Here is a 16913-nt window from a genome sequence, read left to right on the forward strand (position 1 = left end):
CGGACTCCCAGGGCACGAACATGTGACTGCTATTTCCCCCTATCCCCCTCCCGCTCCCCAGCCTGTTACGCTAATGACCGTGCGCCATCATACGAACGGGCGTGCGGCTGCCAAGACCGTGTGTTAGGAGCGCGTAGGATATATTCCAGGCTTCACAGCCCCCACAACGAATTATTAATTAACCTTCATACGGTCACGTCGATGGGGCAGCAGGCTGCTGGGCTTGCGGTCAGAAAGTCGTCGGGTCGAACCGACCTCCTGGCACGACAGCCGAAACAACGATGCAAGTTTCTTAAATGCCCCTCTTCCCCCGCCCCGGCCTCTGTCCACCCGGCAGCGTAAGTGGACTCACCACGGTCAGTCGATGGACAGGTAAAGTGTGGAAGAGTAGGCCAAGATAACCTCCAGATGGGCTCTCTAGAGTTTGCTCCAGAGAGAGCTACTGCAGGGCTGCACCACTTTACAAACAGAATGCGGTAAAAAGAAACACAATCGTGAGTATGGTACGCAATGTACACTGATACTCGGGATGAGTTTCGGATGTTAACATTTTGTATCTCTTTCAGACTCTCTGATCGCTTCCATTACCTACCAATTTCATATCTTCGTGCCAACGATGACATCACCCGATGTCACGCAGCATTCATTTTGTCGGCAAAAGCGCGTAAGTGACATCACGAAAGTGACGTCACGTTCTTTTATGTCAGGTTATTGGATCAATCCCAAGCAAATGCTTTTGTCGGATCGTCCAAAATGTCATACATCTAGGCACGAGTTGGCGACTGTTTTCTTGGACTAATCCAAAACTCGGGAACACATCGCTAATAAATGCGTGTGCTTGTGAGCATCACAGCATGCAGCGTAATACGTTGCGCTTTCTAATGTCAACAAATTGGAAACATGGCTTATGATGAATTTAGACACTGATTTGTCAACAGCAGTTTGCTTATGGCACAAACACAACTGACCGAGGCCCAGAGGTGACAAGGCACAATCCTGCTTGATCCCCTTTCCCATAAATACATCATCATCAAAACAACAATAATTGACAGACGTTTGTCAATACAATACTCGACTTCGGCCTTCCCCCATGCTGTGTCAGCTGTGGGAGGGTTGTTTGACCGTACTTGACCACGCTGGACCGGTGCCAGCCGGCTTAGATTTCACGAGCCACTGATGTCAGCCATGGCTGGGAATTGAACGCAAGTAGCCAGGTAGCACGGTGAGCTAATCACGGAACCACCGCTGTTCCCCATGAACAGTCACCACCAACCACCATGTTCAAAAGAGAGGTGGGATACCCCCGAAAAGCCATACCCAACACAATGCAAAAATAATTACAAAGATGACGTTGCCAAGCTCCGCCTAACACCTCCCATCCAGCGGCACGCGTGTGTACGGAGGAGGGGGACTTTTTTTCATCAACCATTGTCGTGTTACCCGTTTAGTGGAGCTATGGAACCAGTGCGGCAATGGATCGCTTCAGTGATCTGCGAGTCCGACCCTGCACGCGTGCAGCAAGTGTTGCGCGCAACATCGGTGAGCAGGCTTCGTAACGGTACCTGAAACACTCCAGGATGGACGCCACCACGTCATCAGCCAGGTCCTTCTGAAGCCTCCCCGTCACGCGTCCAATCCTGCCACAAGCAACAACAAAACACGTTTTCCACCGGCACATCCGAGCCGAGCCAGACCAGGGCCCTCACGTCACTACGGGTGCTTTTTTTTCACTGGCAATTTGCCACGCAGAGCCAGAACCACACCGTGATACGCTGGCCTCACGAGAACACACTTGAATCTACCTCGGGGCCAAGCAGGGCCAGGGGTATGGAGAACAAAGCATTTGTTGCGCGTGACGTCAGTGCCCCATGTTCCATTCCTATACTTTGCACTCCGGACTGAGCATCTGTGAAAAAGAGCTTTATAGCTCGTCGGATTCCTCCAGTGTAAATCAAGATTTAGATTCTGACCATGAGGGCACGGCTCCTCCGCGTCATCTAAATGCGTCTCAACACTTTCGGCACGGCCTCAGCATAGTAGCTCATGGGCCAGAGTGAAAGCTGGTACCACTGTGGGTAGCAAAACTTTAGCCGTACTTTCATGGCTAAGGAGTGAATTACTTGATAACCCCTACTCATCTAAAATTGCTATCACATAATTCACAATTATCGGCTATCGCAACGAGTTTCGAGTAAGTGCGACATCCTGTGGGAAAGTTTGATTGTTTCTCAAGCTGTCGAGGTGCATTGGGGGGGGTACGCGATCAAAACTCACCCTTTGGCAGCCGACCACCTAACAATGGTGTTCTTGTCTTTCAAGCCAGACAGCAGATGCTCTGCAAAGCACATGCCGGAGAGGAGTGCGATTATTTAACCGACGTGTAAATCCACATTTCTAACACGAAGCAGGCTTTTCGCGATCGACGTTATGATGGCGTAATTGGGTTTTTGGGTTGGATCGCGAAACTAAAATATTGTGTCGTGAACCCTCCACCACCCGACGCAGCCAAATAGTCGAGTTGCCACACGATGAAGCAACACGGCCAAGTTGATCACCGCTTCAACAGCACCGCATTTAACAACTGGGTACGAGACGCCTCACTGGTAGTTAACACCGCCAGCGTCATCACGCGGTTGCCAAAAATCTGAAAATGTCCTGGAGTCGTGCTATGACGGCAAGCAAACGGCGCCCCACCAGATGGATTCCGGAAAACAATGGTAGTGACAGAGAGCCCAGCACAAGCATGCGTTTCATTATTTTTTCTTTCCAAACCAGATGAGGATATCTTCATAACGCCACTGGTCACGTCACCCAAAGCATTCGCAAATGTCACTGGAAATGTAACGTGTCTTAGGGCTGTCAAGTTAGTTTACATTCCGGGGAAATCAAAACGATTGTGCTCCACGTGAAGAGAAAAGGCCAAGTCCATTACAGACAATTACATTGCGACGGGGGCAATCACTGAAGTGAAATGGCAGCTCTGACTGTGGCGGCAGAAAGAAAAAAAAACGCCGGCTCATCGAAAAACAGCCGCTTGCGTGAGCGCGCAACACCGTCGCGGCACCGTAGCGGCACCGTAGCGGCACCGTAGCGGCACCGTAGCGGCACCGTAGCGGCACCGTAGCGGCACCGTAGCGGCACCGTAGTGGCACCGTAGTGGCACCGTAGTGGCACCGTAGTGGCACCGTAGCGGCACCGTAGTGGCACCGTAGCGGCACCGTAGTGGCACCGTAGTGGCACCGTAGTGGCACCGTAGTGGCACCCCAGTGGCACCGTAGTGGCACCGTAGTGGCACCGTAGCGGCACCGTAGCGGCACCGTAGCGGCACCGTAGTGGCACCGTAGCGGCACCGTAGCGGCGCCGTCGCACCACAAGTGAACCCCGCGAGCGTCTCTGCCGGGCAGCGGCGACGCGCCGCGTGTTCCTGGCGAGGCTCGACCAACGCCTCGCGTGGCGCTCCTAGGGAGGGCTTCGTGGCGGCGCCTACACGGCTCTGCAGCGCGTGCGACGTGTGCTCCCGTTGGAGTAGCTATGTTGTCCGGTTGGAGTAGCTGTGTTGTCCGGTTGGAGTAGCTATGTTGTCCGGTTGGAGTAGCTGTGTTGTCCGGTTGGAGTAGCTGTGTTGTCCGGTTGGAGTAGCTATGTTGTCCGGTTGGAGTAGCTATGTTGTCCGGTTGGAGTAGCTGTGTTGTCCGGCCATCTCGCTCCGTGGCGTCCGACGTGTTGCCGCACGTGCTGTAAACTTCTTCAGTTTCCCGAAGAAGCTCCCGACAAGTGCGGCGAACCATTATTATATTGGCATTGTTATTATATTGACATTGTTGTTATATTACTGTTGTTATTATATTACTGTTGTTATTATATTACTGTTGTGATACTGCTTGTCTCGTGACTCTTTTTCAAGAGGGTCCTGCCAAGTTTTCGTAGTTAGAGGGCGATGATCCGTATGTACAATCCCAATTGAGAAATTTCCAGTTTAATATTTTTCATTTGGAAAACACCGCACTGAGAACCGGACTTTGATTCCTGGCCATGGATATCTGAATCTACCTATACCCACCCACACTGACCGGTATGGTGAAGTACATTTCAACCACCCCTATCATCGACATGTTGGCCTTCATCCAGAATCGGACTGATAAAAAAAAAGTAAAGTTTGACATCTTGCTCAATGAGTGTTGACACCATGGTGTTCATCTCTCTTTTACAGCCCCGAGCCGGTGGTGGGAAACTCCACATTCCCATGGCAGGGATGAGTCTACCTGCAGGATAACCACTGACGAATTACATACAGAGTGCTATTAATTTTTAACAACCATGGAGGGACAATGGACTGAGTCACTCCCAACCGGAATTTGAACTCACAACCTTCCCGTTGCTAGCGTCTCGGTGTACCGCTGAGCCACCTGTACACAACACCACACGTACACTCCACTCCGACTGGGCGAAGCACAAACGTGCCGGGAGGCCGCAGGATAACAAGAGCTCGATTGGGGGGGGGGGGGGAACGTGGAGCGGAGGAGTAGCGAACGCGCCCGGTGAGTAGGCACGAAGGTGCACGTGATCGGTTGTTGTGGCGAGCGACGCATTTAGAATAAGCTCGTAGGTTACCGAAGGTGAACGTAAGATTGTGTGCGCTGACTTGACAATCAACGCGGTCAGATTATCGGCAAAGGTCACAAAATAAACCGAGCCACGAGACGAGAGGCAAGCGCCATCGTCGGCACTAAAACTCTGAGGGGATCTGATGATGGAGGAATCGACCAAATTGGAAGTATTCCGGTAAAGGTTGCCGACAGACATTTCGCTTATTTGATATTTAAACAACTTTCAGTGGCATAAGACGTGTGGACTACTTACTGTCAAAATGACAATCTCTGCTGTCTCTCTCTTAAGATGACATCAAAGCAACACACCTTTTCACAAGCCGAAGTTCTTGATGCCTATTAGCTGTAGGCAGGTAGTTTACAAAAAAACCTATGCAATTCTAGTTAGGCGGTGCAGATTGTTTAACATGTGGAGATGTTTTCGGGGAGGTAACATTGTCGCACTGAAGCCGAATGGGTTTTTGAATGTGTGAAAGGTGCAACAATTCTATCGGCTAGTGCTATTATTATTTTAACGAGTGCGGGCGCAATTCACGGCCAACTTACAGAGAGGGCCGATGCTTTGCTGCCGTTCACAAAACAGCAACAGGTCAAGGGTGCGGTGGGGACCAAGTGAAAACCTTTACTGCGCGTCGTTGAAATCTCCACAAAGGCCCTGCCGGGGGCCAACGTGTCAATGAGCACAACACAGAACTGGAAACAAATGGGACTAGAAATGTCCTGCAGACGGCGATGGATGCGAATCTTCTGGAGGCGCATCACTGTCTACATGCACATTCCAATTGAAACTTGCGGTGAGTATTTTCAAGGCCACGGCTCGGAATTTCCCGCCAATTTTAGACCGTGTATAGCCTGCGGCGCAACTGATTTCTCACAAGCGGCCTGCCGCAAGGCTTTGTTCACAATTAGCCATGAGGGGAAGACGCAGCAGCAGGGTTTCCCATCGACCCCCGCTGCTGTGTGGACGGGGGGACGCGTGAATGCAGATACGGTCTCCAATGGGAGCGGTCGTGTGGCTCCCACACTCGCGGAGGTCGCTCGTATGGCCACCTTCAAAGCTCGTCCACGAGACCGTCACGGTTTTCACGAAGAGCGGCAGCGAATTCACTTCACGCAATTTTAACTTGCCTTCCACAAACAAATATCCGTGCGGGACGGAGCTGGAGCGAGCGTCGCCCCACACTACGCCCAGAACGTTTCGCGGTCCCGGTGCGCGGGGCGAAACGTCGGACATCGCGCCGCAAACACGGCGGAGAGCAAGGCAGCGCTGACCGCGACAAACCCCACGAGTTGTTTGATGTCAGCGCTGTGTGAAAATTCCTCGGGAAGAAAATTCACGGCAAAAGCGACGATTTGCCCTTCTGAGTCATCAGTGCAATGAATTTGGAGAAGACGAAGACAACAAAAAGAAGCCGCCCACACTGACGCAGAGGAAAAGCTCTCGGCTAACACCGGACCCTCGAGCGCAGTCAGTCGTGAAGTCATAATCCGCTTTTAATTCAACGAGCGTCGACGCGCCGCTGCTCCCGATGCTGCTGCGAGCGAGCGCGGCAGCCGTCACCCTCGCGGCCGCACAGCGCCGCCGCACGGGGCTCGGACGCCGCGGTGGACGTGCGTATTTCGGGACGCGGCGGCCGCCCCGACCGGTTTCCCGGGCCGGGCTGGCAGGCTCGCGTGACCAACTCGTGGCCCCGGGACACGTCAAGGCCACGTGAATGACGGTCCCGGGCCCGCCACTCGGGGCGCCCCCACCCGCCCGACCTCCCCCGCCACGCTGACAACCATTAGTGGCAAGCAAGTGTCCGTCAGAGGGGCAATCGAGCGCTTTGCCCCGGGGCGTCGGGGACCTCAAGAGGCCACTGCACTCGGGCGCCGCCACCGCGAGGAAACGCCTTGTCAGCCGCTCCGTCTCGTGTCGCCGCCGGACAAACGGAGACATTCCGAGTCGCTTGCCAAAAGGGACAATTATTTGTGAGCGTCTCAGATGGGGCGGTACCCCCCGCCCTCGACTGCTGGCCGTGTAAAACATTTTTTTTCACAAAATAACAAATGGGCATGTTTGTTAGGTGGGCATGGTGGCGTTGTAAGTCACCGTGGTAATTGAAAAAAAATAGACAAAAAACACTTTCCGACTAATGTTGAAAGTGTTAAAGCATTAGCTTTGACCTTTCGTATAAAGTTGTTGTGCTGCGAGTGGGGACCACAATCCGAAAGCAACACGGACACATTTATCAAAGGGTTTCCCAAAACTTGAGAGATTAAAACCAGCGGTACAAGGATGAGTTTTGGCATCTGCACCCTGCCAACGCCACCCCCCATCCCCAATGATGTCACGACACCCGACATCATCTCGCGGCTTCACGTGCTGTGCATCGCGGATTGAGCCGAGTTCTCGTTAACAACTCTGATGAATCTGGATGTCATCGCCAGCGAAACGGCGGATAAAAATTGTCAAAATATAGCTTGCATTTTCTTAAGACTTGGATGAAAACAGTTTAGGTGACTCCCGACATGCACGGCACGCGCAGTTCGCTCTCGTACCGATGATCCCCTCCATCTCTTCCGGAATGTCGTCATCCTCATCGTCGCCGTCGTCGCCGTCATTGGCTCGGGGTGCCGCGGAGGCCTGCGATGAGACGATGAGGGGGCTCTGTTGCTGCTGCTGCTGCTGCCCTGGCGCCTGCAGGTTGTCCAACAGCGAGCGGCTGCCGCGCTGGTACCTGCGTCGCGAGCGCCGCCGGAACGCGTCCGCCGATGTTAGTACGCTCAGCATCGTTTTGGTTTAGTTGCGAGCCTAATCCTAGTCTGTGGGATTCGTTCTGCCGTTATCAGGTCAGCCAATCAGTGAACTCCATAAATATTTTGACCATGCGTGTACAACCAATCACCGTTTTTGGTCTTCCCCGGTGCGCTGAAGTCTCCAGTGACATCACTAAACCAATAAGCATCCAAACACGCCAATTTCGCATCGATCTTAGTGGGGTCACGCTTTGGTCTTTGGTATTAAAAGTTACACGTGATGATTTCTACGCAAAGAAACTGGACTAATATATTTTACCTACGTGACTTTACCGAAAAAACCTAAGAGTATGTAGGTAACATTGTGCGCGTGTGTGGGGAGCGGTGGCGCAGTGGTTAGCACGCTGCGCTATGAAGCCGGCGACCCGAGTTCGATTTCCGCTCTCGGCCAACACCAGTGACAATGATCTGAACCGGTCTTGGGCCTCCCCTAGGTTGACTAAGCCTCAAATGAGTACCCAATGCGGTGTGTAAACATCGCCACTGGGGAGACCAAAGGCGACCGGGCGTGGTGTTGGCCACCCACCCCCTGCTGTGCCGTGGCGGCCTTCACAGGTGCTCGGTAACAGCACTTGCCCCAACAGTCTGTTCAGGCTACACGGGGGATCTTTGTCTTCGTGCGAGCGCTCACCGCCACGCGGCCAGCTTGGGCTTGAGGAAGGTGAGTCCGATGCGCTGCACCAGCTTGATGGAGAGCTTGCGCAGGTGCGTGTTGCTCGCCTCCAACAGGCCGCACTTCACCACGCACCGCAGCACCACCGACGCTACGGGAGACAGCAATGGTCGCGCGGTTGTAAGTGAAGCGGTGGCTGCAGTGGCGTTGATAAAGCCGTATAGCCCACGGCCCTGCTCACCCGTTATGATCAAATAATAATTGACGCCGTGTCCATTGCAGTTGTTATCAGACCATACTTCGCCATGGTCGTCATTGCGGGTTGGGGGGGGAGGTTGCATCATGAGTGGCCCCATCATGCATCTCAGATTTGCATGGTTGACTATGTATGGTGCGAAATAAGTTCAACATACACACGTTATGCAGAATGAAGACTTTCCTCGGCTGTGGAAGCAAAAGGAAGTATAAAGGTGTCCTCAACAACTCGTTTTGATATTCTTTTATCTTGTGCTCACCGTGCGGTAGAAAATCGTCTCTTTTTCCATGCTTGAACATCTGGGCCTGAAAAAAAACGCAGGATGTCTCAAAATATATAACGTAAGGTGGCCACAGGAAGCACAGCACCCCGCCATAAACATGAACCATACCGCCAACAGACTTTCATGCGGGAGGTGGTTCAGAGGTCAAAGTCAGCACCGGCTGAGATCCTGGGTTTAAATCTGGGCAGCCACCCATGATAAAAAATGGGTTCTCACAAACAACGAATTGATGGTCTTAGTGCAGTCACCGATGATTGAACGCAAAAAACCCCATCATATTACATTTGGTTTTTGCAGTTGGATTTGGCCGAATATGGAAATAAAAAATCAGTTTGACCGCCACGTGACAATCACATGGCAGGGCTTGCGGGGAAGTGTGTGTCCCCCAAGGTCACTTGAAGATTGTTTTAAAAGTCCTGGTTTTTGACACGTGGGATGGCACTGCTCATGACAACGAGAGCACATTTGGCATAAATTGGCAGAAAAGACAAAACATAAAAAGGCTATCGAACAAAAATAATGAAAAACACCCGCATAGTTTATGGCATAAATAGCACGAGAATCGAAATGTGCGAATTTCAGAAGGGCCCTTCAGGTTTAATCACTCATAAGTGACTCCGTGCAAACCTAGTCATGCTACTTTTTAAGGTAAAATAATAATTGGAAGACGAGGTGACATCTAAGTTCAGTCAGCCTGAACATGTCTGACTGACAAATTTCATAATGCGGGTAGAAAAAAAATTTGTCAATCAAAAGAGAGCGCTCACAATGCAGAAGTCGCCGTGGATTGTTCAGAGTGACCAATTACGAGATGACGCGCCACGTTCGCGTTATAATCTCATTTCCAAGCTGTCACACGCTGACAGAGACTTCACATGAGTGGCGACACGGCCCGGCGAGGAGCGCGCTCGCCGCTTGTCGTAAAGGTTCACGGATCGAAACTCGCGTCCACCCTGGTTAATACTGTGGGCGTATTAACCGTCAATACGCGCCCCGATTGAGAGAAACATTAATCATTTTTCGAACTTTCGGAGACAGATCCATTAATCAACCCGACCGTGTCCTGAGACAACCTAACTCCCTCCCATTGGGGGAAAGTACCACTCTTGCCTCATGAACTGTGACTCGCAAACACAAAGCAGACTCTCAAGTCTTCCCCGCTGGGAGACTGGCCATGGGATGACGGCTCGCAGCATGGGTCACGTGACCCGGCCACCAGCGAGACACAGCGACGGGTTCCTCAAACAGGCAATGGCCTCGCTGCTCTCTTTGCGATCTCGACTAAAACCTTCTCACGGACGGGTGTCCTTTCAAACTATTCTAATGGGTGCTGAATTGTCCTAGCTGGGGAACCCGTCCCATGTCATTATGGACACACGCAGAGTTGCTGAAAAACCACAACTCATCATTAGCAGGAATCAATAATGTTCACTCTGGCTGAACTTCAAATAATGAAAAAAAACCATTAAAATGAGAAATGTTCTTACTCTGATCAAAAAAAGCCACCAAAAATCAAAACAACTCGTACGCACGAGGGGGCTTTTCATCCAAAATGATAGGTGTGTAATGTGAAGTTTTAAATAGTCTTACGTTTAAATGGCAAATCGATTCATCATTGCTCGCTGATCCCTGGATTGTCAAATTGGGGACTTCTTTGTAGCGAGTGATTAATAGCGCCCGTGACACATTTACAGCTGTGAAGATTGCGCATGGAGGAGAATGCGGGTAGAGGTGGAGGGTTTGGTGCGATGGGTGTGTGTGTCATCTCGCTGGAGGTGAGGGCAAAGTGCTGCTGACATCGCTGCTGCGTCAATATCACAGCCCCCAGGGAGCGCACAACCAAGAGGGACCCGTCCAAAAAAATAAAATAGCAACGCACAAAATGATAAATTTCCACGTCATTTCAAAGTCTTTCTAGCATTTCTCTGCAGCCCTAATTCACCTTTCCCCCAGCCTCTCTGAGATATGCGAACGGCCTACGTGATGCCTGCGAGTCACGATGCTGAGCAAGTATGTCACGACCCACCTCCCCATCCATCCACGGATCGATTGTCACGATTCTCGGTCATGAACCTGGGTCAAGAATCGACGCTTTTATGTCTCATTTGCGCCATCCGTTTTGCACGTTCTGTCTTTTTTAATGTCTCGTCCATTCTACGAGCCCGATCACTTGCACATTAAACGTGTTGAATTGCATATACAGTGATATACTTACGGACGCACTTTGGTGCAGATATCGTGAGCGTAAGTATCGATTATAATCAAGAAAGAGATCAATCAACGAAGCGCCTCATGCTTAAGGATCCGTGCCAAGGTTTCACATGTCAATTTTGTCATGAACTCTGGAGCATTTAATTCACGAGATATAAGTCGTGTCTGACATGAACTGACTTGCCACAAATCCGGTTGCTAATTATATAGAGTTCAATGTTGCTGGGCTCAATGCCAGTCCAGAGCCACTTCTTAAAATAAGACCTGCTGGGATCAAATATGCACCATGCCAGGGACCATGGGAGGATACCACAATACTGTGCACCTTGTTGGTTGGTAGGCGGGTGACATGGCCTCGTGGTAGTGCGATCGCCGCTTATTTATTGTAGAGGTTCACAGCTTGAATCCAGCGGCCAGCCTCATTATTACTGCGGGTGTAATAACTGTAATAGTACTGCACTACACGCCGTGTACTTCACAGTAGACGTTAAAGATCCCCCGAAGGCATTCGCAAGCACCGACTATTGCGTGCTTGGCTTTTTCACACACTCTGTCAGGCCTCCGTAAGGAGAACGAAAAGTAATTATCAAAGCCCAAAGTTTTGAAAAACAAACATCTCCGTCTATCAACTTGATTGTTTTTTGCTTGCGCACATGCCACTGTCACCACGCGCTGCAGCCCGGCGCTAAAGCACGGCGGCCTACTGGTAGGCTGCGAGTGAGCTCACGGTCACGGCGATCGCCAAGGTCTCAAACAAAACACGCGTTGAGATGCAAAACTGCCAGGGCCACCCTTCTGTTTCCTCTGCAGAGACACCTTGAGTGATCGTACATTTTCCCATGTGACAGGTGTATTTTTGCACACGTTATGGCCTCAGTCTACGCACGCCTGCAGCACTGCATGCTCTGGCAGAGGTGTCAAATTCAGCTCTTGCCCTTCTTATTCGGCCCTAAGGGGTTGGAGTCTCTGCTCTAAGAGAGGGTAGGCGCAGGGGGCGGTTGTGCGTGTGCATGTGCGTGCGTGTATGAGTGAGTGCGAGTTTCGCATAAGGTCAAGCATCCGGGCATTTGCGTTCGTTTGGCTTTCTGATGGATGATTTAGAAAATTAACATCGGCGTGTTACTTTCATCCCAAACAAACCCCACAAATTTGCGTATACTTTAAAACAAATATGCCGATCATCGTGCCTTTTATAATTTTTCAGTGCTGAGCCCATTAATCAGAGACATTACATTTTTTTTATGAAAACGATTGTAATCGGCGGCCAGCGTGGAGCGGTGATGATGAGCAATGACGACGATATCCTCAACGCATATCAACCCTGTACTTGAAATGCGCTTCTACCAGTCCCGTGCGTGGAGTCTGCTTATTAAATCAAACGAATCTAAAGTAATTAATCCAATCATTAATTTATCCAATAAATAATCCAAGAACAATCTCATGGATGAATCGATGATTTCAACAGTCGACAAACTGCAGCACAACTAGATACGGAAGAGGGAACAGCAAAACGACACAATCTCTATCCTGAAGCCCGCTTATTGTCGCGGCCAGCAGAACTCGACATTGCAATATAGCTCCTGAAGCTATTGCTGCCATCGCATGCAAGAACGAAAATAATTGTACAGCGCCGTAAAGATGCGTGCAATTGTTGTGCTGTTGCGAGACGAGAAAAGTGCTCTCTACCAGGGAGCGGAGCATGCCATCAGCCCTCGCCTCCTGCTGCAGGGTCTCCATCTCAATGCTGCTTAGTGCCGATAAGCTCCAATCCATGAAGTGCGGGAGGTGTTTCTGCTTCACGTCCGGTCGGGTCACAAACCTGCCGCCACCGACATCATCGCGTCACGACAAACGACGGCGACTTGTTCACCGATGCGCCGTGAAGAAGGGCCATTGCCGGAAACGCCACCTTTCAGATAATTTTTTCCTTACGTGGCCACAGTGGTATTGACAAACACGTTTAGATTTTTGTTGTTGTTTTTGATATGGCACCCTCCTCTATGCTGGGGCGTTTCAAAGCACTTGACACGCAATCAGCCACTTACATCGCATCTCATCTCAAACATTAGAAAGGGCACCGCCAGTGGCATCTGTCCCTGTGTAACAAGGTGGCTTCAGCACCTCACCTGCAATTGGGCATTAGTGTGCCAGTAGTGGGAAATTATTTATTTTAAAATATGTAACACATATAAACGCACATGCTGTGAGAAAAGGATGACCTCATATAAAGACCGTTCTGTAAATTTATCTGGAAAACTTTTACAACGCACTAATGTCACTAATTTAATGATTAACAGCTTAGACCTTTCAATATTATATTTCACCAACCATCACCGATCAGGGGAGTGACGATCAGGGGAGTGACGTGTGGTTAAACAATGTCCAAAGCTGGCATGGCTTGGTGCGGTCTAAATCCAGCAGTGGATTGGCAAAGGGCTGCAATTTGCGTTGTATTCTCATATTCAAAACGCTCATGTACACGGCACTGTATATACACCGTATGTATTTAATCTAAACTTCAGAGAATCCTGAAAAATACTTCAGGTCCAACTTATTATATTAGAGACCATTACTTTGGCTCAATGAGCCACAAAGGGTGATATGGAATCATCTCCATTTCTAAGCATCACACACTAAAGCCAAACCTTACAAAATGTTGCCACCTGGTGGCCAACGCTATGATCCTACAATATGCATCCTCTCCCCCCCCCATAACAAAACATGTTTTACACAACCCACCAGCCATACGCTCTTCTCGGGGTGCATCACTTCAGCAGTATTGGTCTATTATTTATTTTTATTATTTATTTTTTACCTACGTGACATTAACCAAAAAACCTAAGAGTATGAATCCTTGCAGTCACGAAAGCTTCAAATCTAGAATTAAGAAAATCCTGGACCGGGTTAAACATTCAGTGTGCTGAGCGGCTGGTGGAGTCCTCTGGTTAATACGACATTGCGTTGGAGAAGCGTCTTCTGGAAGATGATTTGAACGTCTAGATTAGCACGCGTCTTTCCAGAAGACAAACGCACTCTCTGAATTACAAGACGCACCCTAACTTTTGCTTTAAACTGCAGGGAAACAAAGCACGTTTTTTAATCGAGAGAATACGGTACTCCTAACAGTGGACCACCACGTATGGCTGGCGGTCACTCAGAATGATTTGTTAATTAAAGTACCCATGATGGATTTGGGATATCTCGCTCAATTCCACCCACTTACTTTGCCACGAGGGTTGCGGCAGCATTTCTGGGTGAATCTGTCACCACGAGGTACGTCTGCTCCAGAAGCACGGGGAAACAAAGCCATTAGCCGACGAAACAACCGAAATACAGGCGGACACAACTACAGCTCACGACGACTGTCGTTCCAAACAGTGTCAATTTAAATAAAGTTTGCAAGCAACGACTGCAGTAAGTGCCGTATGACGAGCAGAGGAGGTATGGTGGATGTGGTGTGCTGGTTGTGGCTGGAGCTAATGCGTGGCATTGGCTAGAATTTTTACTTTTTGGAGTCACAAATCAGCCCCATTATATGATTATTTTCAGCTTCACTTCTAACGTCTCATCGTATCGCTCGTTATACCATCTTATTCCCCTTCAATGTCTTTAAGATCTGCCTATGGTGGCTCTCCGACAGTGGTGATATCCCCGAGCTCTCATACTCTGATGGTGCATTGTCTTTGAGTTGTGCGCCTTTTGGCGTCATCTGGTCCAACACCATGTGAGACTAGGCTCTAAGAAAAGCTGTCTCGGGTGTGGACCAATTCATTTCAAGGACAGTGCATACATTATCAAAGTTGTGTTTTTGTTTGCATTCTGATCGCAGGTAGTGGTCAATGCAAACATGACTCCTTGTAAAAAAGGTGTCAGTTTTGTTACCAGATAAAAGGGTAAAAAAAACAATTATCATATTTTGCTACTGGCAAAGGAGGTTCCAATAGTGTCAATATCTTTAAGCCCTGAGTAGAAACACATCTCTTTAAAAAAAAAGGTCCTCTTCAATATGGCTCTTATTTTTGGCACCCGGCTCCTTCTCTATTATCCTTGTACTTGTCAAGCATGGTGCCTTGGGACACTGTGAAAGGCGCCTACTCAGTGCAAATGATGATGATTATTGCTAAGCGCTGCCTTGTTTAGTAACGACGAGCATGGCTTCGTTTTGGCGGCGGAGGAAGCACCTTGGCGACGTCGAGGACGCGCTCCATCACGGGTTTGCGCTCGGATCCGCTCACGCCCCCGGGCAGCGCTCCGTCGAAGCGCGTCAGGTCGAAGGGAATGAGCGATAGCATGGAGAGCCACAGCAGCAAGATGTATCGCGTCTGCCACGTCTGCAACGCACATGACACCAGGGCCCAGAGACAATGGTTCCTCGATTGTCCGGGGCTACCCCGACGTGCCCCATATCCGAATGATTATTTTTAATTTTATTCAATGATTGCACAATTACTACATTTTTATTTCATTCATGCGTAACTTAATATGTCAATTCTTCGAAACCAATCTCATGATTCAAAATAAATTTTTGGGTAAGACCAATTTACATGTAGAATTTCCACTTAATAGCAACTAAATATTACATTTATTATTTTCCATTACATATAAATAAGAAGTCACTACTATACAGTTTATGCTGAGTCACTTACCATCACCGTGAAGGCAAGAGGAAATGCTGAGATTCCCCGGATGTGCAAAGCTGCAGAGATGTGTTTGTGGGAGCGAAGACTAATCTAGTACTCCTGAAATAACACCTCAATAAATGTGAAAAACTAGAGCATACGGAGAACACATGGGTTCTACAAATGCCATGGAACAGATAAGTATATAGCTGTAGAATTGCTAGTGCACACACGCGAATCAACACTGCTCAGGGACCCCATACCCCACGTGACCACCTCATGGTTCATGGTGTCACGCGCGTACCCCCCCCCCCACCGGAGCCACGCACGTACCACAGGTTGCGAACTGCTGCTGATTCCACAGCAGTGCACTGCTAATGGCTGTGATATTATCCATGCTGCGTTGAACATGATCATCAGCTTCAATGGAAGCAAATGCAAAGAAATGAATCACAACTAAGTGGTTTAACAATTTGCCAGTAACTTCCCTTGCAGTGTAATTGGATCAACAGCAAAAAATTAAACAAGCTGAAGCCAACAGACGGCCAATAAATATGCATCTCAACGTGGACGGTGGGAGTCTGTGTGCCAACTCACCTTCTGATCCATAGGGTCTTGAGCCTCGAGCAGAGCCAGCACTGGCTCAAAGTCCGCCACTTCGTGCGGGAACAAACGGATGAAGGGTTTGTAGGTGCGCACCTGCAACCCCGAGGCACGGGGTTAACATGCTAGATTCCACGTGTTACCTTCACCATCATTGTGATATCTCATCCATAGCACCACCATTAATCCACTTGGCACAACAATCTCACTTGAGCTGCCATCTCAAACATTACAATTGCTTGCGGCAATTCAGTCTGAGGCACCCCCACTGGCAGCTGTCCATTTGTGGCACGAGGTGTACACAGCATCGACCTGCACATGGGTATAGTCTGCCACCAAGGGGTGATGTTGCTAAATGCATTTTCCAAATTAGGTCATTTGTCTTAAGTCATTCTAGATTTGAAGTTTTCGTGACTGCAAGGATCCATACTCTTTGGTTCTTTCGGTAAAGTCAATTAGGTGAAAAAATTAAATTAAAATAAATAAATTAAATCACGGCGTTTCGATTGCAACACAAGCAATCATCACCAGGTGTGACAACCACAGCAAGAAAATGTTTTGCTGAAGTGGGAGAGAAGCCAGAGTTGAGGCGTTTATATAAATCAGAGAGGGCGGTGGGGTGGGGGGAATAAGTTTGTCTTAAGTCATTCAATTCCGGTTACATTTCAACTACATTAAAATTGTGCTTAGGAGTGTCATGCCATGAGACAGAGAATTTTCCATTAGAAACGCTCACGTAAAGTAGTGCACCACCCCACGTTAAAATATTTCCCCTGGAAGGGGATATCACAGAAATACTTCTGCGATCCATATTCAATTGGCTAATTTTGACACTGGAGGTGCTGCATCTTCTCTCACCATACTACCCAGGTGTCAATCGTGGCAAACAAACTTAATATTGGCAAGTGCAAAATATTTTGAA

The 16913-nt window shown here is 49.3% G+C and overlaps 1 protein-coding gene across 2 annotated transcripts in view; it reads right to left on the minus strand.

Moving 5' to 3' along the window:
• The window catches only part of TBCD (tubulin folding cofactor D), a 112601-nt gene that overhangs the window by 91846 nt on the left and 3842 nt on the right, over positions 1–16913 (minus strand). For both annotated transcript variants that reach the window (XM_078867249.1, XM_078867248.1), the window contains exons 4-12: positions 15986–16087; positions 14951–15100; positions 13993–14048; positions 12456–12588; positions 8535–8580; positions 8038–8170; positions 7149–7327; positions 2275–2335; positions 1563–1637 (exon numbers count right to left, since the gene is read on the minus strand). In XM_078867249.1, coding sequence (XP_078723375.1) covers positions 1563–1637; positions 2275–2335; positions 7149–7327; positions 8038–8170; positions 8535–8580; positions 12456–12588; positions 13993–14048; positions 14951–15100; positions 15986–16087 — 935 coding nt within the window. The remainder of the gene's footprint in view (positions 1–1562; positions 1638–2274; positions 2336–7148; positions 7328–8037; positions 8171–8534; positions 8581–12455; positions 12589–13992; positions 14049–14950; positions 15101–15985; positions 16088–16913) is intronic.

This window comes from Lampetra fluviatilis, chromosome 23 (genome assembly GCF_964198595.1).
Source record: "Lampetra fluviatilis chromosome 23, kcLamFluv1.1, whole genome shotgun sequence".
Classification (NCBI taxonomy): Eukaryota; Metazoa; Chordata; class Hyperoartia; order Petromyzontiformes; family Petromyzontidae; genus Lampetra; species Lampetra fluviatilis.